This window comes from Engystomops pustulosus, chromosome 6 (genome assembly GCF_040894005.1).
Source record: "Engystomops pustulosus chromosome 6, aEngPut4.maternal, whole genome shotgun sequence".
Taxonomy (NCBI): Eukaryota; Metazoa; Chordata; class Amphibia; order Anura; family Leptodactylidae; genus Engystomops; species Engystomops pustulosus.
The window spans coordinates 72,876,365-72,899,187 of NC_092416.1; the positions used below are offsets into that span (position 1 = coordinate 72,876,365).

General features: G+C 44.1%; 1 protein-coding gene across 1 annotated transcript in view; it reads right to left on the reverse strand.

Annotated features, from left to right (window-relative positions):
- Positions 1-22,823, reverse strand: part of LOC140065935 (uncharacterized) — a 122,308-nt gene that overhangs the window by 49,486 nt on the left and 49,999 nt on the right. Inside the window, exons 33-40 of the mRNA XM_072113495.1 lie at positions 22,565-22,789; positions 22,210-22,359; positions 20,959-21,062; positions 18,788-19,002; positions 9,136-9,356; positions 5,141-5,287; positions 2,771-2,935; positions 2,511-2,662 (exon numbers count right to left, since the gene is read on the reverse strand). Of these exons, the coding sequence (XP_071969596.1) occupies positions 2,511-2,662; positions 2,771-2,935; positions 5,141-5,287; positions 9,136-9,356; positions 18,788-19,002; positions 20,959-21,062; positions 22,210-22,359; positions 22,565-22,789 (1,379 nt within the window). The remainder of the gene's footprint in view (positions 1-2,510; positions 2,663-2,770; positions 2,936-5,140; positions 5,288-9,135; positions 9,357-18,787; positions 19,003-20,958; positions 21,063-22,209; positions 22,360-22,564; positions 22,790-22,823) is intronic.

The following is a 22,823-nucleotide window of genomic DNA, read 5'->3' on the forward strand; positions in this document are numbered from 1 at the left end:
CAAGGTGGTAGTTGCGAATAGTGCCCTCTCCATGTCAGGATGTATCTGGTGAGCCTGCGCAACTCACCCAGAATATAATGCGAGGAAAATATAGTGTAATTGTAGCTGTCGATTCTGCCTGGAAAGGCAACATTTAAATTGCGTAAGTAATTATCCAATGATGTGGCTGTATTTTTAGCTGGAGTGTGATTGGAGAGGTGCTACCACCTGACCGGGAGGAGCATAAAAACCTCTGCTGGGTGGAAGCCCATGGTCTCAGTGAGGAGCCAGAGTGTGCAGCACACTTTCAATGCTCCTGCAGATACTAATTCCAAGAACTGAGTCAGGAGACCCAGAGCTGCAGCTTCCACAATTTGGACACAGCTTCACCTCAACTTACCCAGCCTGCATCTACTATCAGGCTGGTGCACCATTCCAGCGGACCCCTCTCCATGACCACTCCAGTAATCCGAATCTGCTGTTTGATCGTTTTGGCCCGTTGCCTGCTGTCTGGGGTCAATAAAGAACTGTAAGTTGATTTGCATAACGGTGCCACCGTCTGATCCCTGAATACGGCTGTTTTACCACCACAAGCTTCCCCTTCCATTACCCAGGGAGTTATCCTACAGACACTCAGGGAGAAACCACTGCATCTGCCTCTCTGGTGCACACACCACCTGCTGGAGACCTGCCAGGCTGTAGGACAGCCCCCCAGTCCCCATACCAAGTACAGTGACCAGAGCGTGCCCTATGCCGCAATAGCCAGCCATTCCGGTATTCTGGGCCCCGGCTGCCTCAAGGTCTACAAGAAAAGGCTAGGCCCCATTGGGGGATGTTGAACCCATTTTCCATTATCTTTGGAATTTTAGCTGTATTTCTGAGGCCTGGAAGGAAGTGTGGAAATATATATGCACTACTGATACAGTATACTGTTTATACTGTATATACTCGAGGATAAGCAACCCAGAGGGTAAGCCAAGGCATCTAATTTTAACCAAAAAAACCTGGGAAAACATATTGAGTCAAGCAGAGGCGTCACTAGCTCAAAAGATCCTGGGCTCGACAGTCACAGCCGGCCAATGGAGTGGGCGGTGCGGTCCGGGAAAGAGGCAGCGTGGTCCGGGGAAGAGGTTTCCGATAACGCTAGCAGTGTAACACTGCTGCTTCTGTTGTAGCACTAGAACTAAAGTAAGCTGCTCCTAGTGCCGTTTTTACAGATGACAGGTCTTCTTTAACGGCAAGACAAACATGTGAACGCAGCCTTACAGTATTTGGGGAAGTAGCAGGATAACAATGCCAGGAAATATAGGGACAATGAGGAACATAAAATGTGGTGATGCCTAATGGAGAAGATGGAGGATGCGTCACCTGCAGTCACTGGATCAAAGTAGGGATTTCTCCTGCATTTCTATAGCTGTATATACCGTCAGTAAAGTTGTTATTGGCACAACCAAATGTGAGGGGTTATGTACAGGAGTGGCCATTACTTAAATGCATTGGGGCCCGTGCCCTGGGTCTTTTACCAACCTAGCAACGCCCCCGGACTCAAGTTTATTTTTAGGGTGGGAAATGTAGCTGCTACTCTTTAATAAAATGTCCACCAGCCCTCCCTCAAGTCCAGCAGAGCCCTCCAATGAATAAAATGTTCACCAGAGCCCCCCAATTCATATATTGTGCAAGAGAGCCCCCAAATTTATATTATAAAGTGGAGCCCTCTTAAAAAAAAATTACTTAGCACTTACCTTGGGCTCCTTTAATTGGTCAGCTATCTTTGAGTTTGAACCGTCAATTGAAAGCCCAGTTTGAGAACACCCAACTTACAGACAACCCCTAGTTACAATCTGACCTCTCTGTCCACTGACTTCTGACTTTTGGATTCCGGTAATTTACTTAACTTTGGTCCCAGGTTGCAATGATCAACTGTAAGGTGTTTGCAAGGAAGTTTTTTTTATTGTTCATCTTTGTTCCCTTGTCAACCCAAAATTCTTAAAAGCTAATTGTGACAGGGAACAAAAAATAATTTGTCTGGAGTTACACTTAATAAATATACCTGTTTCGACTCAAATATCTAGATAATGAAGTGATTCATTTACAGCACGCTATGATTCATAATCGGATTTCTTAACTTAAACAGCACATAGAGTGCCATCTATGGTTTACATGTGATTGAGACATCTATCGTAATTACATAATACAGGACTTTATGCAATTTTATTATCATATATGATATCAGAAGTGCATTTACCTGGCTTCATTTTTATACTTTTATTGACTACGCATAGTCATATATTTTTCTAGCGCGTGGGCCCTGCAAAAAAATTCTAGCACTAATTACCGTTGCATATATTTTATTTTAATAAATTGTTATTTTATACCAGAGTATGCTTCTTTAGATTTTTGGTGTTGCAAGACTCATTCCATACTATTTTGCCCTTCTTTTTACCCCTCGATTTGGTCTTTGCACCCAACCTTCTTTTCCATATTAAAGTTTGGTGAGCATTCACACATTATATATTTTTTCAAACTATTACCTTTGGGCACAGGAAAGCTGTGGGATTGGTGGAGGTAAAGTTTCCTGGACAGAAGAATCCAGCTGAACACAAACCAGTGGGAGAACTCAGACCGACACTGGCACAAAAATACCCAGCATAGCATGGCACACAGCTATCCACAGAAAAGCCACCTAAAATAAAAGAACCATTTAAATTGTTCAGAGGCCTCACATGAATTTTACACATGACCATAATTCCACAGTTCTATGCTATAATATATAATATTTGGCACAGAATACCTGTTGTATTCTTTAAAGTACCCACAGGACAGGGTACGGGAGAAAGTGTTCCTTCAGGGCAGAAATGGCCGATGGGGCAAGGTCCGTTGAGTGGAAAGTGGGCAGATTTCTGAGGAATATTGTCCACTGCTTCCCCTTCACAGTAATAGCCAGCAGAACATAGGCCTGTGAACAGAGTAAGGTGATGATGAGACATAAAGACATAAGGAGATCAACTGGCTCAGGGTGAGTTCCACTGTAATAATACTGCTCTACAATGTTTTGACACAGATATGTGAGACCCAGTCCACAAAACTGTCTTATACCGCAATCTTCTGGTGAAGTTTTAGACCGGCATACCCTCTATTCCGTCAGCACCCATGTGTATTATGCCCACATTTCTCCTTTTTTTCAAAGCAATGGGATGTCCCCATTTACAAGAAAAAGGAAAGGAAAACAACTTGGCAGCCTCCCACAGATTTAGGCCTCTTTCACATGGACATGTGCTGACCCAGCCACAGCCCAGGTGAGCCCGCAGCATAGCGCTGGAGAGGCGGAAGAATGAGTGTGGCTCACCCCTCCCCTCTCCATAGCCAGGCATGGCACCCAGCATGTTACACAACATGTGCTCACCATACCTTGGCTGGGCACCATAGGTGACTTTGCAGACAGATAATTGGGTAAGCAGTTTTGGAAAATCTGTGCCCAAAAAACATTGGGGCACATTTATTAATCTGTTTACTACAGAAATGTATTATACTTTGCACAAAAAAAAACTTATCAAGGGTTTTTATGATAAGTGTGACAAAAGGGGCCTGGACTATAAAAAGGGGGTGTGGTTTCATAGAAAAATGTCAGTTAAAGGGTCACTGCAGTTATCTGTGCTACCTTTCATTTGCGCAGCCTAATGTGTGGGGCAAGACTTACACATAGTTGGACACAGGGCAAAGTTAGAGATATGTGCTCCTAACACTGAACGGCTGTACAGTCACATTCAGTGTCGTAAGGAATGCTTCCCTGTTCCACCAAAGAAAAGATAGCTATATGCTCATCAAATAATACCACTCTGACAGGGACAAACAATTCAAGGTGACAAGATAACACTATTGTGACTTGATTGTGGTTTTCCTTATTTCCCTTTTTCCTACTGCAGCTGCACCAGTAAATAGATTTTTCTGTATTGTAGTGTATATGATTGTATGTTATTTATGCTATTTTTGTTAAATGTGAGTTGTCTGCTCAGCTGTTCGGGTCTGGACCTTAGAAAGCTTAAGTTAGTTGCAAGAGACACACTGTATTATATTGCAACCAACTGATTAGCAAACTGCGTCAGATGCCTGCCTTGTATAGAGGGAGCTGCGGCTGAGAAAATAGTCACTACGTTTTCAATGATAGGGCACAGCCATTATAAAATAGTATTTCTGGAAAATACCTCTCATCCTGCAAAAAAATGCCCACACATGGCTGTAACTAAAGGAAGAATTTACAGTACATTTTATAGCTTACAATATGGCATTAATGAGGAAACCAAATTCACTACATTCAATAGGAAAAAAACTGTCCCTCCTTCCCTTCTGCGCCTTGCTGTGCGCCCATACAACAAGTAATGTCCATAAGTTGGGTTTTCTCTTTTCATCTTTTGGAAATGTGTAAATTTTAGGGCTAAATAAATGCAATACCAACAAAATTAGACCATTCAAAATTTTACCTCCATTTTGTTTTAGTTACTATGCAATGCTAAAAAGGGTTAAGAATATTCCTACAAGCACTTTTTAATAGTTTGAGGGGAGTACTTTTGGGGGGAGAGGGTATTCCTAGGGGGATTCTAATAATTTATATTTGGTTGAACTTTGGACAACCTTTTTTTTAACCGTATAAACTATGATACTAGGATATTTCAAACTTATTAAAAAAAAAATCAACCCAAAAGTTTCAATTTAGAAAAAAAATTAAAATCTCGATTTGTTAGCTGTCATATTAGAAACAAAGACTTGAAAACATAAAGTGAGTGGAAATATTAGGAAATAACTAGGACATACTTACGGTAATTTAGGTTGCACAATTTTCAATCTCAAAAGCAGATGATTTTGAAATTTCTCAAAAATTTGTCAATTTTTTAAAAAATAAATAAACACAACACAAATCAACTAAAATTGACCACTAACATGAAGAACAATGCGTCACGAAAAAAAACAATCTCAAAATCATTTTGGTAAATTAAAGTGTTCAAAAGTTATAACCATATAAAGTGACACATGGCAGACTACAAAAAAGGGGCAGAGCCTTAAAGTACTAACTGGATACATCCTGAAGGGGCTAATATTATTATGTGGCGAATGTGGTACAGTCCAATAACCTGCATACAAGAAAGATTGTAGTTGAATACTTTACCATCGGGCTCAGAGTTTGCCTCTCCACGGCAGTATCTACCCACCGGGCACCTCTTACATGAAGCAAATGTCAGAGCCCCTTTTATAGGATTAAAAGTGCCAGCTGGACATGGGATAGGGGCTGCAGTCATGGCCGGGCAGTAATGTCCTAAAGAAGGATAAAACACATAAAGGCTGTAAACATATTTATCATATGAGTGGTTATAACCTTCCTCCTTGTGACATATGATTAAAATCTGTTCAGTATTGACAGCTGATGTCTATACAGCCGAGACACCAAGTTACTGGGGCTAGTATGCTTGGAAACATTACCCTTCCACCAGGCAAAACAGAGATTGCAGTGTATGCCCGACTGAATATGGAGGGTGCACCTGGACTGATGGAAGAGGAAGAGGCTTGCTGCAGAGCATTTTCCTCCTCCCCTTTTTCCTCCTCTTTGTTGCTTTGCTCATCTGGACGACTTTCTATCTGGGAGTCTATCTGGACATAGTTCAGTCCCTAGCCGTTTTCCCTTCGGATGGAGAATTCACATACAAGTGCCTACCGTTTTTGATATTTGTGTTTTTTGGATAATTGTTAAAATAACATTTGTCAGTAAATGCTGTGACCGGTTTTTCCAACACCCAACATGAGCCATTAAAACATGGTCTTCAATGTTATACGTGTTTAAGAATAAAGATGTTAAGGGTTTATTAGAAATTGCTGACGGAGAAAGTGCTGGGTTGGGTCATATCTTGAGGGGGGTTTAGTTTAGCATTCCACCAGTCCAATGTTCCCAGGTTCGGGCTGGCACACAGGTGAATGAATGGATTCATCCTGAATTAGGTGGGCCCCTAGTCAGGATAAGTAGTGTTAAGCAAGGTACCCTCTCTAATTTATACATATATGTAACATAGAGCATCTCACCTATCCTATATATTTATATGATTATATTAATAGATTATGTAAAGCTTATAGCTGTGGTGGGCCCCAGGTATCCCAGTTCGACACTGAATGTTCCCCAATATCGGGAGCCAGTGATTTGCTAATCCTGATATTCAGGGAGTCACCTTTGTGATGTTACTGTCCATATATGGACAGATACAACACTGAGGGAGCATGCACAGTGTACATTCAGCTGAGCCTGGATGCCATACAGTAGCCTCTGTCTCCCATAGGCTATTATGGGTTTCTCTAAATGTATCCCTTTTTTACAGCAGCAAGCAGGATGCAATAAAAAAAGTATACTACACTATTCCATCCTATGTTTCCTGGTGGATGTATACCGAACAGACGAAGTCCAAAAGGATGCTCTGGAACCTCCATCTGACAAGAAATGTATTTAGGGTCGCCTTAAAGTTGTTGTTTACTTTCAGCAAATAATTGATATGATTTTCTAGATATATACTCATATTTTCTAGATATCAGTGGATAGAAATATGTCCATGGTCCTGTGATGGACATGCAGGTAAGTATGACAGAGAGTAATCAGAGGTAAGTAAACATAGAAGCTTTCTATAAAAGGACAGCAAGGAGAGATCTGGAACACTGTGAGGAATTGATACAGAAAGTATATTGTAAAATTGTATAACTTTTCCTCACACAAACAATATCCATTTTTTGCTGGGAGTGGAACCCCTTTAAGAATGCGTGTTGGGAGCTTTCCTGGAGTTGGATTGTCTATAGTGTTTCAATTTATGAACACTCACGATGTGCATCACCTAATGAATTTCATAAAGACCAAAAAGAAACGGGGAACATGGGGAAAAAGAAGGGATTGAAAAGAAAAAGGTGTGAGTGTAACTGTAAAAATTAACTTTTATTAATTACTTAAAATTGTTGAGTGTATTCTCATACTAATATGTAAAAGATTCTAGTATGGCAGTAAATTTAGCTGCCGTACTTTTAGCCTAGTCACATGGGTGATATAGAGACATCCTGGGATTTACATTCGGGTATGGGTACCCTTGTAATTAATTATACCCTCCCGAATTATATGTTTCTCCCACGTTATTGTGTTGTGGGGATTAAGGAATCAGGGATGGAGCTTTTAAGATTGATCAGTCCCAGCGCTACTTGGCAGCATAATACAGTACTATAATCATATCTACTGCCACTGTCAGAGTTGCGTTCGTGATGACAGTAAAGTTTATTGGTCTCTGACTAGTGGCACAGTATCGCGCCAGCAGTTAGCTTCAGTGACAGGATCGCGGCTCTGAGGAACATACACCGCGTTTCCCTTTACTGTCGCAGAGCGAATGCAATTGTCTCAGCTGGCGCGCGTCCACACCGCCGAGACTGTCAGCTTGTTTGTGCGCTGATGACTGATTTCTATCTCTGTAAGTATTAATTGCTACTGTCCCTGATAGAATATGTCCCTAAGCTGTGACTAAAGATAAACTTTAGTTTAGTTAAGGACAGCAAGCAGAGATATAGAAAACCATGAGGAATAGATACAGAAAGTATATTGGAAAATTGTCTTTTTATCATTAAAACAATAATATTAATTTGCAGTACCCCTTTAACTATTAACACTTCTACAAGTGGCAGAGGAAAGATTGCAAGTGACTGTAAGGCTACATTCACACACATGTATGGGGGACATATATACAGCCAACGTATATATGGCCAATATATGTCCTCCATACACTTCTATGGGATCACGACCCTGTACAGGAGCAGTACAGTGCCGCACATAGAGTGTGAAAAGATAGGACATGTCCTATCTTTCTACATGATATGGCGCCGTGCGCTCCTATGGAGGAGCTGCGCTCATCCCCTGCTCATCTCCGCAGTGCATAGTTATGCTCCCCGTACTACAGTACGGAGGGCAAACATCGTCTGAATGTAGCCTAAGTGAGTGTTAGACACAGAAGAGGAGGCAGCTTGGCTAAAGATGGGAGCAGCAGGACCTGCTTGTAACATTGCATTGTGCAAGAATGGAAAAGGAAGTTGACTGCATGAATCTTACAGATTATAGGGAGAAAGTAACAGGGAAGTAATGCTATTAATAGCCATACATGCAAAAATACAGGATTAAAAATGGGTCATGTTCTGTTGACATCTTCCCTTTCAACCTGTTATCTTTACCATTATAGCAGCCAGGCAAGAAAATCTTCCATCAAAATCCATCATGATAAACCAGGGACACTTACTCATAGATCCAGGCACAGTGTGATAGGGATAGAACCTATGTCCCCCTCATACTGTGGTCATCTTCTTATATTTCTTATTCATAGCCTCTTTCAATCTAAAATCAACTTTCAAAATTATGCTAAACAGCCTGAGGGTGTTTCCAGAGCCCCTCAGACTCATTAGCATAATTCTAACTTTATTTAGAAGGAAGGAGGCCATAGATGACAAATACAGGACGATTACCATATAGTGTCTGGATCTATAAGTAAGTGTCCCTGTTTTATCGATGCTTTATTTTGATGGTAGATTTTCTTTAACTATCCAGTGAAAAAGGTCTAAAACTATTGGAAAATAATACTAAAACTAGTCTCAAATAATAGATGTGGCATATACACCAGATTTTTTTGTGTAAATTGATTTAGAATTTTGGAATATTAGGCCTACTATTTGCTATGATAGAACATTTAAGTTTTTCTGAAGAGCAGAATAATGTTGGGTTCTGCTGTTACTGTCCAATGTATCATTTGGGATTCAGATGATAAATTAGACGTTAGTTGGGAGTATGCATTACATGTGCAGGCAGTGGGGAGGTTCAGCTGCCCTCGGGGAAGTTGTTTCCACATAGAGGTCAAAAGTCTCCCATGTCACTTAGAAAGCCAGCAATGCTATAAATGGGGTTGGATGACTTTTCATAATGTAAAAAGTGCTATTAGTATACAAAGAATACTATAGACTTATTTTGTAGGAGTAGAGTGTGGTAGACTGTAATTGATCCATGTAATAACATTCAATACTTTGGTGATCTATTACAGATAGCCCCTGGGGTTTTGGGGCTCAAAGCTATGGTTAGTGGGAAAGGTCTGCCACTTTGAAGACACTTACCTCTGGGACAGCTCTGCGGCTCCACTGTAGATACATGTGTACAGCTACTACCAGCAGGACATGGCAGACACATACTAGACCCAGACAGAGGACTGAAAGTGCCAGGTTCACATGGGATCTCAATACTTGATCCACTGGGGCAATAGAATCCAGCAGGGCAACGATAGCCATGAAGGTCATCTGAAGGGCATGAAACGGGACTGCCTTCCTTACAGACATATCTGGAAAAGGAGAAAATTCCTCTAAATGTGCAGAGATTGATTCTGACAAAGTCTAGTATTGGGGGAGCTCCAACCACCAAATGTCAAACAAGAAATTCCCTTGTCTTTCATCAAAGTGAAGTCTGAAACTCATAAAGTATAACAGAAGGTGCCACATTTCTTCATTTTACAGTGGACTATCATTCAATACATATCCAAAGGGAAAAAGTGGAATCTACCCGCTCTACATTTTCCACTATTAAATTATTGCATGTATCAGCTTCTTGTCAGAAATTTGCATTCTGTTAATGACTTCATAAGACAGAATAGCAAATCCATTATTGATTGCATATTTAATGGCGTAGAAGATCAAATGCGACTTGGCTCTGACAGAAATGCAATGTAAAGCAAAGATAAATTTTATTTTTCTATCAATATTTAGTGAAGTGCAAGGACAGAAGATTTTCAGTTAAATGAACTGAACGTCTCTGCAGATCTGAAACGCTTTACATGACTTTACAGCTGATTTATTCGTTTCCAAACTTTGTGAATAATAAATCTTCACAACCTTGAAAGAGTAAGTTGAGCAGCCATTAGTTAATAATATATGTGATATCTTGTGTTTTACAGGGCGGCATATAAAGTATAATATGATGAAGGTTTGTAATAAACTTACAATATTAAAGAAGATCTCTCAGATCCTTCTTCTAATTTGCTTTATTAAATTTCTAGCGGGTTCCCGATTATACTTACCTATTGCTTATACAAAGCAGTTAACATTTAAAAGCAGTGTTCCACATAAAGCACTGATGGTGAACCTTTTACAGACTGAGTGACCAAACTACAATGAAAACCCACTTATTTATAGCAAAGTGACAACATGGCCCTTGCTCCCTGTTTGTATCAGCTCCCTGTGGACACCAATACAGTACAAAGTAGGAGAAACTTAGATTAAGGTAATCTGCAACATCCCCCACCGGGGCCTAGCCCTTCGCGGTGAGGCCTGGTGACAGCCGGGGCCCGCGGTACCGGAGTGGCTGGCGGTTGCGGCCTAAGCACGCTATTGTCACGGTGCTTGGTACGGGGGAACCGGAGGGCTGTCCTACAGCCTGGCAGGTCTCCAGCAGGGTGGTGTTGGCAAGAAAAGATGAGGGAGCGGCTGCTATAGCGGATCTCCCTGGGGCAACCCCTTAATGTCCCGAGTGTGAGTCTCTGGGTGATGGACAGGGTGCCGGTGATGGAGGCAGGGGTAGTAGCAGGGACCAGACGGAGGCAGAGGTTGAACAGAAACACTTACAGTTCTTTATTGGAACCGACCGGAACATCAGCAACGTGCCTTTAACAAGATGGTGGAGTACTGGAGAGGTATTTGGAGGGAGCCACAGGATGTAGTTCACCAGGCTGGATGTATAGGGCAGGCTGGGAGGCAGCTGTGTCCTTAGAGGATGCTTCAGCTCGGTCCTGGATCTCTTCAGGTATCACCCTTGAAGGTAGGATGATACCCCTTTCCTCACTACGCTAACTCTAGTCTTATACTCCACTTCAGGCAGGGGCTAGGCTCTTCCTGCACTGGTCCGGTGTGCTAGAGTCTCTGAGCTACTGCTCAGCTAACTACTCTCTGCTTGCGTCCTGCAGACCCAGAGGGTCTGACTAGGACCGGTCTCTTCTCCCTTCTGGGGGAGACTGCTCTCCTCTCTCTCCTGAGAGAGACTTCTCTCGGAGTGTTCTAGAACATTCCTGGCCAGGGGTTTTATTATCTCCCTTTGGTCAGGTGGTGGCTGCTCCTCCAATTACCTCTCAGTTCACAGAGACAGGATGTAACACAGACATTGGTTGACATAATTACATCACAAATTAACTTCTGCCTTGCCAGGCAGGATTAACCACTGCAATGTCCCCTGTGTGATGTGGTGACACGTTATGGGGCTTATTCGCAAGCACCCACTCGCCATTGCATCGGCGAGGGTGTTGCATACCCCGGGGGCAATTGAAAGAGCCGCCCTCGGCTCGACTACAGATGTTTTGGGGCACAGAGGGGGCTAAAGGCACTTCTGGGAAGTGCAGGCTTATGTGAGGTGTAGGGACAAACCGCCCATGGTCCTGGAGACAGGCACCCGGGTTGGTGTCGGACTAAGACAAAAACATATAGTTGTATGACAGTTGGTCGCTGACGCCATTAAACCGAACTGTACAGAAGGAAAGGTGTGGTGTCATGTCCTGTAATCCACTCCTTGCACCAAGGCCTGTATATTTGCTTGATCAACGCTTCTTCCCTGGCGGCAATTATATAATGTGTCTATCTGCATTGCATTAGCATATGCGACACGAGTACCTCCTGACTGACAACCTTACCCATGTATGGGTGGCATCCAGGTGCTAACTGTGTAACACCCCCGGTCCCCTAAAGACCCGCAGTTTACGGACTACCCCCATGTGCAAACCTCAGTTTGAGGGATCAGGTAGCGGTCAGTGTTTTACACAAAAAGACGGTCCGACACAGCCACACTACAACCTGAAAAGCCTATGAAAGGGTTAATGCAGACTACTGGCAGATATGACAGTGTGCAAACATTTGGCAAAATCACATTGGCTTAGCAGCCCAATGGGTACACATCTTATAACATTGCAAACGTTACAGAGTTGGATAGGCTACTCAGGGTAGCACGGTAGTAAATGTCTCTTTTCCTGAAAAGGAAAGGCATAAAAAGTGCAAGCAGAATGTCCGTACCTAAAAGGAAGGCATTAAGTGCAAAATAGTAGTCAATGGCCACTTTTCCCTTGTAGTATCTGGCAAAAGTCTCTCAGAAGGTCTCTAATGACAAAGTCCATCTTCTGGGTACAGCCCTTGATGTGGGGGAAAAGTGCAATGAAGAAGCAAAGGGTCTCCTCTATTTGTAGAGGGACAGAGTCCTTTGAAGAAATCTCTGCTGTGGCAGAGGAAGGGGTGCTATCATAGCACATGACAGTGTGTAATCTCTTGACTGAGATAAATAAGGATAAGAGTCTCAGGAAAGTCTCTGGCTCTTTGGGGAAAATGGAGAAATATACAATATGTACATAGTACCTGGAGAGGGCTACAGCCCTTCAGGGGTTAGTCAGATGCACCTTCGCTGGGTTCAGCAGGGACAGGATCCAAAGTCAGTAGGGAATCCTGTGCATCCTCAGCGGGAGTAGGTGCCGGCTGGGGACACCCGGTGGCAGTAGTGGGTACTGCAGGTGCAGCAACATCCTCCGGACCTTCAGGGGGAGGAGCGCTGTCGCCCGGGATGTCGGCTGTTCCAGCCGGGGGCTCAACTGAGCCAGGGACCACGGAGCGGTCCAAGAAGAAATAAACAGAGCCCGGCGGCCGAGCCGCGGCTCCTTCCAGCTCCGGTTCTTCCGGGGCCGGGTCATCACCCCATCGGTAGCCGGCAAGGGGAGATGTGGGCCTAGATGGAACCTCCGGACAAGGTTCGCTAGCCGGGATGTCTTCTCCCACAGAAGAGCCGCGGGACCTGGCAATGCTCCCGGCAGGGGAGACGGTGGGGGTGGCGCCCTGTATCATGCCCGGCCCATGGATGGCAATGGGACCCGTACTCACGATTACCGTGGATGGGGCATTCACGTGGGTCACCGCCCGGGGACTCGCAGCCGAGGAGGAAGAGGTGTTCGGAGATTCCGGCCACTCGTCGTCCTCATACCAGTCATCGTGCGGGTAGTAGCGGTCCTCATCGGAGTCGGGGATCCGGATCACACCAGCCGCCCAAGGTCCTCGGGGCCCCTCTTGCAGGGAGAACTCAATGCACTCGCCTGGCTTCAGGTTGTGCTGGCTCTCCGGCAGATCAGGCCTCTTGACGGACCGGCGGGGTATAAATACTTCCCGTCCGGTGTAGTCCTGGGTGGCGAAGCCATAGCCCCGCTGCTTATCAAAGAACCGGACCATGCCGGTGGTGCGGTTCTTCTCCACCCAGGCTCCAGCTGTAGACCGGCCGGCCATGTAACGTTGGGCCTCCTTCTCGCGGCGTCGCTGCTCCGAGACAGCGTCCCGGAGTCGCTGGCGGGCGGCCTCACCTCGGCCACGTGGCTGCGGAGGTGTCGGTGCTGGGGCTCGTGGCTCCGGTGCAGGCTCGGATCTCCGTGTTGATCGGGCAGGTGCCGGAACAGGAGCGGGAGCAGCCGGAGGATCAGGAACCGTCACAGCAGGGCTGGTAGGCCGAACAGCAGGGATGGTAGGCCTCGGAGCAGGTGGCACAGCCGCAGTAGGCCCAGGCGTTGGCTCGGCAGGAGTCGGGGCCTCCCCACGTGGCGCCTCCACGTGGGCCTGCGGTACCGGGATGGTAACCGGGATAGGTATGAGGAACCGCCCGGGTGGGACCTGGTACTGCGTCACCGTTTGATAACACGTTCTGGTGACGAAGGCCCGAGTCAATCCTCGGTGCAACCGATGTCCAGCGGAGGGTCTCCGGACCGGCTGTGCAGAGACCACCACCATAGTCTCTAGTACCTCATAGAATTCAGGACGCTCCACAGGAGGGAAGGGCGGAGGACCCCACATGGTGTTGTCCTCACTGTCCAAAATCCACTCACGTTCTGGCGCTTCTCTGAGGCGGGACAGAAAGTCCGCCTCTAGCCAGTGGGAGGAGTCCAAGTCCTTCCCGCCAAGAACTGTGGCGGGCTCTAATTTTTCCTGCGCCACAGGAGGCGGGGTTCGCGCCATTCGCGCGTGGGTGGAGCTTGATGCGTCATCTGGGTTTCCCGCCAGTGAAGGTTTTGGCGGGCTTGAATTATTTGCTGCGCCACAGTTTCTGAGGTAAAAATCTTCAGGCGCGGCAGCGCCGGATGTAGCAGAGCTGGTACAGTTCTTGCCAGGATTAACCTCTGGAGTGCGGGAGCGGCGCTCGACAGCACGTGGCAGCAGTATAACACAGTTCATTCCAGAAACACACAAGTCCTTGGGCCTAAACCCGGATGGCAGCAGGGTTAGGCAGCACAGTCTTTTCAATAAAGGAAAGTCTTTAATGCCGTAATAAGGCACAGAAGTATCAATCCTGTTCGTGACGCCACTTGCAACATCCCCCACCGGGGCCTAGCCCTTCGCGGTGAGGCCTGGTGACAGCCGGGGCCCGCGGTACCGGAGTGGCTGGCGGTTGCGGCCTAAGCACGCTATTGTCACGGTGCTTGGTACGGGGGAACCGGAGGGCTGTCCTACAGCCTGGCAGGTCTCCAGCAGGGTGGTGTTGGCAAGAAAAGATGAGGGAGCGGCTGCTATAGCGGATCTCCCTGGGGCAACCCCTTAATGTCCCGAGTGTGAGTCTCTGGGTGATGGACAGGGTGCCGGTGATGGAGGCAGGGGTAGTAGCAGGGACCAGACGGAGGCAGAGGTTGAACAGAAACACTTACAGTTCTTTATTGGAACCGACAGGAACATCAGTAACGTGCCTTTAACAAGATGGTGGAGTACTGGAGAGGTATTTGGAGGGAGCCACAGGATGTAGTTCACCAGCCTGGATGTATAGGGCAGGCTGGGAGGCAGCTGTGTCCTTAGAGGATGCTTCAGCTCGGTCCTGGATCTCTTCAGGTATCACCCTTGAAGGTAGGATGATACCCCTTTCCTCACTACGCTAACTCTAGTCTTATACTCCACTTCAGGCAGGGGCTAGGCTCTTCCTGCACTGGTCCGGTGTGCTAGAGTCTCTGAGCTACTGCTCAGCTAACTACTCTCTGCTTGCGTCCTGCAGACCCAGAGGGTCTGACTAGGACCGGTCTCTTCTCCCTTCTGGGGGAGACTGCTCTCCTCTCTCTCCTGAGAGAGACTTCTCTCGGAGTGTTCTAGAACATTCCTGGCCAGGGGTTTTATTATCTCCCTTTGGTCAGGTGGTGGCTGCTCCTCCAATTACCTCTCAGTTCACAGAGACAGGATGTAACACAGACATTGGTTGACATAATTACATCACAAATTAACTTCTGCCTTGCCAGGCAGGATTAACCACTGCAATGTCCCCTGTGTGATGTGGTGACACGTTATGGGGCTTATTCGCAAGCACCCACTCGCCATTGCATCGGCGAGGGTGTTGCAAATCCATACCTTCTACCCATTCCTTCAGTCCCAGGCAGCCAAGGTTGATGCTTTAGAATAGCACTTAACAAGGGCAGATTCATACTTCCATGAGCCTGGGCTGTATGAATATTATAGTCCCTACAAGTCTGGAATTCACTTACTACATATGGTACTAGAATCAAGCGTTGTGGGGGAATGAAGAATGGATCCCTTGTGCCTGCTTTTAATCTACCATTTCAGGACGGTAATATGTCCTGAAATGGCTCTTGTATACTTGTGTCTTGCAAGCAAGAGCAAATGTACAAGGATTTCATGGATGACGGTCTTTCTGAGTATAACATTTGGCGGGTGGCCATGAGCTCCTTAGAAGGGTTGGGAGGAGGAGTGTTTGGGAATGAAATATATAGCACCCAGAACACTTGAAGAGGCTGATTTGAGAATACGACTATGGCAGGCTTCAGTTGGAGTCTGGCAGACTAAGCTGGAGTCACTGGGGTTATTTATTACTAGGCAGGTTTATTGGGACAGTTTTTAACCATGCACATTTCTACATTAAAAGGGTTGTACCAAGTATTATTGATATCCCCTATCTACAGAATAGGGGATATTAACCTGATGTGTGGGGATCCACTGTTCACGAGAACATGTGTCCCTTCTCACTTCATTTGGTGAATAGCCAGGTCCATCATGAGCACTGATGTTCTTTTCAATGCTACCAGGGTATTGGAAATTACTGAACACAGCTCTTGGGTATTTTTGTAACTGCCATTCATTGTCTATGAGGGTCAGCAATATCCATGTTCTGTGCTCTGTGAATTCAGATGCTCTCATAGTTATATGTGACGGGTGGCCATGAGCCCCTTAGAAGGGTTGGGCAGGGAAGTGTTTAGAGGGGAAATATACAGCATCCAGAACACTTGAAGTAGCAGGAGGCTGATATCAGACTAGGACTATGGCAGACTTCAATTGGAGTCACTGGGGATTATTTATTATTAGGGACAGTTGTTGGAGCAGCATCGATCCATTCAATGAGTGAGGATAGGACCACCATTCTCAGGATTGACAGCTAGTCAGATAGTTATCCTCTATCCTAACCTAGCTTCTATTTCTGAAGCTCCTATAGAATTGAATAGAGCAGCAGGACACATACTGGACCTGACACTGGACTGGTGGGGGTCTGACTGCTGTTCAGATTGTTATCCCCTATTAAAAATTCCAAAAGTTCTGTAGCATTTCATAGATTAACAGGACATGACTTGACCTGCCACCTCATTCAGAAAGGGATAACGGGGCACATGTTCTCGTGGTCGGTGAGGGTCCGTTCCCAGGATCAGTGGTTGTCTTAGCATCCAGACATTCACGATCATCAGATTATTGTCCCCTGTACTGTGGAAAGGGAATGATAATTCTTAGTACAACCACTCTAATGTCCGGTGGTCTGCCCTCATTTCTAAATCAACTTTCAATTCATTTTAAAAGAAGATTTGGATTTCATAAAAAGCATTTGTTTTCTGCTAAAATCACAAAAAAGATTTGTATCAGGAGAGCAATACTTTTAAGTATAAATAACATTGCAGCCACAGGACGATAATATCATGATTCCATTAGACTCCATTACAGCCATCATTGTTTTCTTTGGTCTGAGAGATAATTCGATTTTTATGACTAATATTCCACATAAAATATAATGGAGATGCTTTATCAGCCATGTTCTGTATTCTTAGACACTCACAGTCTGATTTACTGCATGCCCTTATTTTCATGTGGTAACTTTTCTATAAGTCCATGTAAAATATGCATCGTGTTCAGCAACCAGTGACAGAATTGTCATGTGTCACAGTGCCACCTAGTGCTATTATTATGAAATACAAGTTTCATAGAAATTCACAACACTTTGCATTACATTACTACAGAGTTCATATGATGACCTGGTTAATTTTATGTAGTAACATCTCTAGTAAATCCATAGGATTTAATGTATACATAGGGCTCATACCAGACTAACCAGTGAAATAATGAGCATGTGTCACAGTGCCACCTAGTGCTCTTACTATGAAATACAGCTTTCATAGAAATAAATGGTCTTGTGTATTGTTCCTGCTCTTAAGGGTCTTAAGTTGTAAACTACAATTTAAACGTTGAGACAGCGGATCCTAATACTTTAATACTTGAATACATAACAGAGAAGAAGAGGGAATGATGATGGTCTGATAGAATTGGTGATCTAAGCTGCTAGAACAGAAATTTATGAATATATACAGTGAATTACAGTTGGCTACATATATGACTTGAACAATAAAAGAAGAAACAATAAAATTTATACAATAAAAGTCAAATTACTATGTAAAAATTAAGCAAAATACACTTTTGCTGGTTATAACATCAATGCTTGAAAAGAAGGGCATAAAATAGGTAAAACTAAGGCTCCTTTCACACAAACGTATGAAAATGACCGCATACAACCAGTACGTACCATTCTTATACCAGTAGCATATGGCCACACTAATTTCAATGGGCAGTGCGGTCATCCATTTACATGTCCATATTGCCCTTCATACCATACAATATGCAAGACTTAAAAAAAATATAGAGCGTGTCCTATGTTCTCCAGTATTTCCATTTCATATGCCCCATAGAAGTCTATGAGAACATTTAAAATATGAGTTGCACGTGTGCTGCATATGGTTGTGCACTGTATGCTGCTGTATATACAGTACGTGCAGTATCCATGGAGGCCAGAACCAGTGGGGGGTGGATTTTTTGTTGCCAGCCCACAATATATAATATGGATACAGTACAGATTCAGGGACAAAAGAGTGACAAAAGTATGTACAGATCCATACTGCACAGAAATACAAGGCTGGAGAAACATGTGTTTGTGTGAGAGGGGCCTTGGTATAAAAGATGAAGTATTTAGTCCTGTGCAGCTACACTATAGGACCCCGTCCTGATGTAAAACTAAGTTTCAAAGGCTAAGTATTTAGTCATGTGCATTTACACTATAGTCCTGAAGCAAGAACACTGATATATAGAGAACTGAAAAGAAGAACAGCAAGCTGAATGGAGCTGTGTTTTTAAGAAGATCAGTGCTTTTGCTAGATATTTTTGAGCGATAAATAAAGGTTACGTCTTATAGCACTTTTTCAGGTAGGCTCTTAGGCCTAATACAATAGACTTTGGTTAAAACAGTTGACAAGGAAGCACTTTTCTATAATATATATTACAGAGTTTCAGTTTATAGTTTGTAGAAAAATTAGTGACCAGTTAAAGAAAGTAAAAGTAAATAATGCTTATAACGAAAACTCCGATTTTTCATGCAAAATGAGAAAACAATTTCTAGAATCAAATTTCTAAGTCCCCCAGAAGGACACAAGGTTTAATAATATACAAAAATTATAGAAAATAGTTCACTAACCCAGGTGAGCATGGCAATGCCAAAGAAGGATCAGACAGACCGGCCTGTGCACAGTAATGTCCTGCTGGGCAAGGTTGGCATTCTTCTAATGTACTAAGGCCGGCAGCCATTGAGTATGACCCTGGGGGACAGGGAACTGGTGACCGGGTTCCATTGGGGCAATAATGACCAGCCGGGCAAATATCATTCTGAGGGTAATGTAAATCAAAAGGCACCTGTAAACCATTAAAACAAGGTTTCAGTGACTTGTAAACTTTTATAATAAAACATTTACATTCAGAAAAAATAGATGTAGTAAAGAGAGAAAGATGCACTCACAACTTATTGTATAGTAAATCAAAAATTCTCTATCCATGCTTTAAAAAAAAACTTAGAATTTCTAGAAAATCTACCACATGGATGCAGCGATTATAAACTAAAAACACTTACATGCTGGGGTGTACCTCCTAAATAGGATCCATTCTTTTTTTTCTGCTTCTACTAGCATAGTTTTTGAGTAAAACATCATTTTAAAATTCTGCAAATGAGCCTCAGGGATTCCTGTCTATGTCACATAAACCCCTTCTGGCTCCATTGTCTGCTAATTATTCACACCTTCATTTGGAGTTTCTGGAGGCATGAATAATTAGCAGATGACGGAGCCCCTGAGGTTCATTTGCAGAATTTTAAACAATGTTTTTCTCAAAAACTATGCTATTTGAAGCAAAAAGAAGACTGGATGCTGTTTCAGGAGCCACATCCCAGCACATAAGTATGCTTGCAAATCCATGTCATATATTTCCTTTAATATTGCAAAATACCCCAAACCTGGGAAAGATCACATGGCGTGTGCCAACTGTCACCCTATATCTTTAGTTAATGTAGATGTAACACTATACTCAAAACTCCTGGCCAATTGGTTGGGCGTCATGCTGTCCTCTGTCATACACGGGGACCAGGTGGGATTCTTGCGAGGGAGGGAGGCCCAGGACAACACTAACAAGACCATGATGTTGATCTCCCAGGCCAAAACCGCAGCCACTCTTCCTGCTGTCAGTGGAAGCTGAAAAGGCCTTCAATCTTGTGCACTAGGCATTCCTTTGGGCTCTTGATCAAATTGGGGATGAGCTACAGTTCCCGGGAATGATTAAAGCTCTCTACTCAGGCCCTACAGGCCAAGTTAGAACGGGATCTCCTCCACACCATTCCCAATCAGGAATGGAACTTGCCTGAGTTGCCCCCTTTTTTCACTCCTGTAGATTATCGCTAAGGAACACCTGTCTGTAACACTGCGGGGGAACCCCAGTGTGCCCAGTTTCTAAGTGGGGTATAAACAGTACAAAACCGCCATTTATGCAGAAGACCTGCTCTACCTGTGGCTTAGGCCACCAAAATGCCCCTTCTCGGCCCTGCCTACTTATAATCTACAGCTCCTGATCTAGGCAACTAGACATAATGGGGCACACTTGTTTATAGTGAGGCAAACATCACTATGGGGCACAGCCTTTAATAATCTGGTGCATCCTGCATTTAGTTTAACAGGCACCACAATTTTGTCAGACAATCATAGACCAAGATTTTGGCTTTGTTCTATCTCTATCTTTGTTCTATAAATGACTTTACTTTAAGTGTATGTGTAAAGTATACACATACAGATATAGAAAACATAGTATGACCTTTAACTGTTCAACTGTTAGTATATAGGTAAAATGTGTAAATATATATTTGTGTCTGGTGGCGAGGGGGGCATTTGACTTCAGACGTCAGTAGGACTTAGTGCAACCCTGCCAGACCTGTACTTAATTTAGACAAACAAATTTTTGTATGTCAGTCAGAATTACTGTCCTGTATCCAATACAGTTCATATAAATGCCACATGCCAGTTGTACTGGTTTAGGGTCAGTAAATCTGTCTGACACATAGACCGAGTTGTTAAACTCAGCTTTGTACAATGGCCAATTGTCTAATGTGGATTAAACTGCTTCATCATCTACAAAATGAAGAAAACCAACATGTTGCCCTATTCTGGTAAAATGAATAAATTAGTCCCAACAGACCAGGACACCAGGGTTTTAAAACAACCTTTGTGAAGGTATGTATTCCACTAATAGGTATAAGGAAGGGTTTGAAAGGGTAAAAGATCATGGCAGGTTTCTGCAGTAAAGAAGAAACCTCATTGAAGGTTATCTTACCCTTGGTGTAATAGGTGTAGGGTTAATGGCCCCCTGAGAGCAGTAATAACCTGCGTAGCAGTAGCCAGTGGGACTACTGAGACCCTCAGATGAGCAATACATTCCTGGGAAAACAACATATCATATAATTTGGCAACAATTTTTTTTAATCAAATCGATGACCAAATGTTGTCCTGTAGGAATAATATGGATAGGGTTTATGCTTCAACCAACATCACCTGCACATTCCTCTCATGAGTGGAGAAAGTCATGGCTAAAAAAAGGGTTTTGACGTTATCAATTCACTTTAGAGAGGACCTATTACCCCCCAAAAGACCCCCGCCAAACATGCCCCCCATAATCCTCTCCCTAGTACCTTTCCATACATGTTAAATTTATTTTAATTTATGTTGGGAAAGTAGTTCCTAAAAGTTCTGACTAAATAAGAGGTCGGATTCATATCCACTGCTCTGGCAGTTGGGTTTATTCATGAGGGGGCCGGCACTCCCCTGTATGGTTTGGCCGACACTCCCCCACCACACCCCTCTGAGAACGCCGGCAGCATCACATATATGGCGCAATCACTGCCGGCTCTCTGCTTCATACATATTGATGCCGTGCAATGACTTCTTCTGGACAACAGCAATGTTTTATAGACTGTATATAGCGTAGGCTCACGGTGCTGTTCATTGTCCTGGGAGGGTTACTACTATTGCTCTTCATTGCTATATGCTGGTGCCAGTGCTGTCCCCATTTTTGCTACTGCTACTGCCACTGTCTATGTTGTCCAACCAAATGCTGTTGTCCAGAAGAAACCATTGCACGGCATCGATATATGAACCAGAGAGCCGGCAGTGATTGCACAATATTTGCGATGCTGCCGGGTTCTCAGAGGTATGTGGTGGGGGAGTGTCGGCCAGACCATACAGAGGAGTGCCGGCCCCCTCATGAATAAACCAGACTGCCAGCGCAGTGGATACGAGGATCCAACCTCTTATTTGGTAAGAGGTCAGATCTTTTAGGAACAACTTTCCCAACATAAATTAAAATAAATTTTGCATATATGGAAAGGGGCGGAGATGGATATGGGGACAGGGTTATGGGGGGCATGTTTGGTGGGGGTCTTTTGGGGGTGACACGTCCTTTTTAAAGGTTTTGTATATCAAGCATTCAAAGGAAACTACACTCCGTTTTGGTTGTTGCACACATGACAATTTACAGAATACCCTAACAAAATTTAAAATACAAGATCCATTAATCAGACATGCTCACCGGCTGGGCAGGTCTCACAATCAGATATACTTGATGCTCCTGTCTTGGGTCCATACGTTCCAGCAGGACATGGATAAACCGTGATGAAACTGGCTCCTGGAGGGCAGTAATGTCCAACAGGGCACAGAGCTGGCATTGATACTCCTAAGCCTAAAAACAAAATTTTTATGAGGTCAGTGAATAACTTCAGTATCCAGTGCTATTCACATTCTGCAGCACTTTACAGACATGACATCCTAACCCTTGAGCCATCTACAACAAATCACAATAAAATATTCTAATATTATGTAAATACAGTATGTCAATGATAAAACATGCAAGGAACATCACAAAAATTAAGAAACAAAAAACTCACTGTCATTGCCAGAACCGCAATAAAATCCTGTAGGACAGGTGTTGCAGGACTCTCTTCCTTCAAGTGACTGGTAGCTTCCACTTTCACAAGGTGCTGGTGCTGTAGAGCCTGCTGGACAATAAAACCCACTTGGACAGCGATAAGCAGATGGCCGGGGGGAGATCTGACCGGGAGGGCAGTAAAATCCTGGCGAGCAGAGACCTTCCCATACTGTTTTCCCAGTTCCTATAAAGTAATAAACATGTTCTTGAATGTAAGA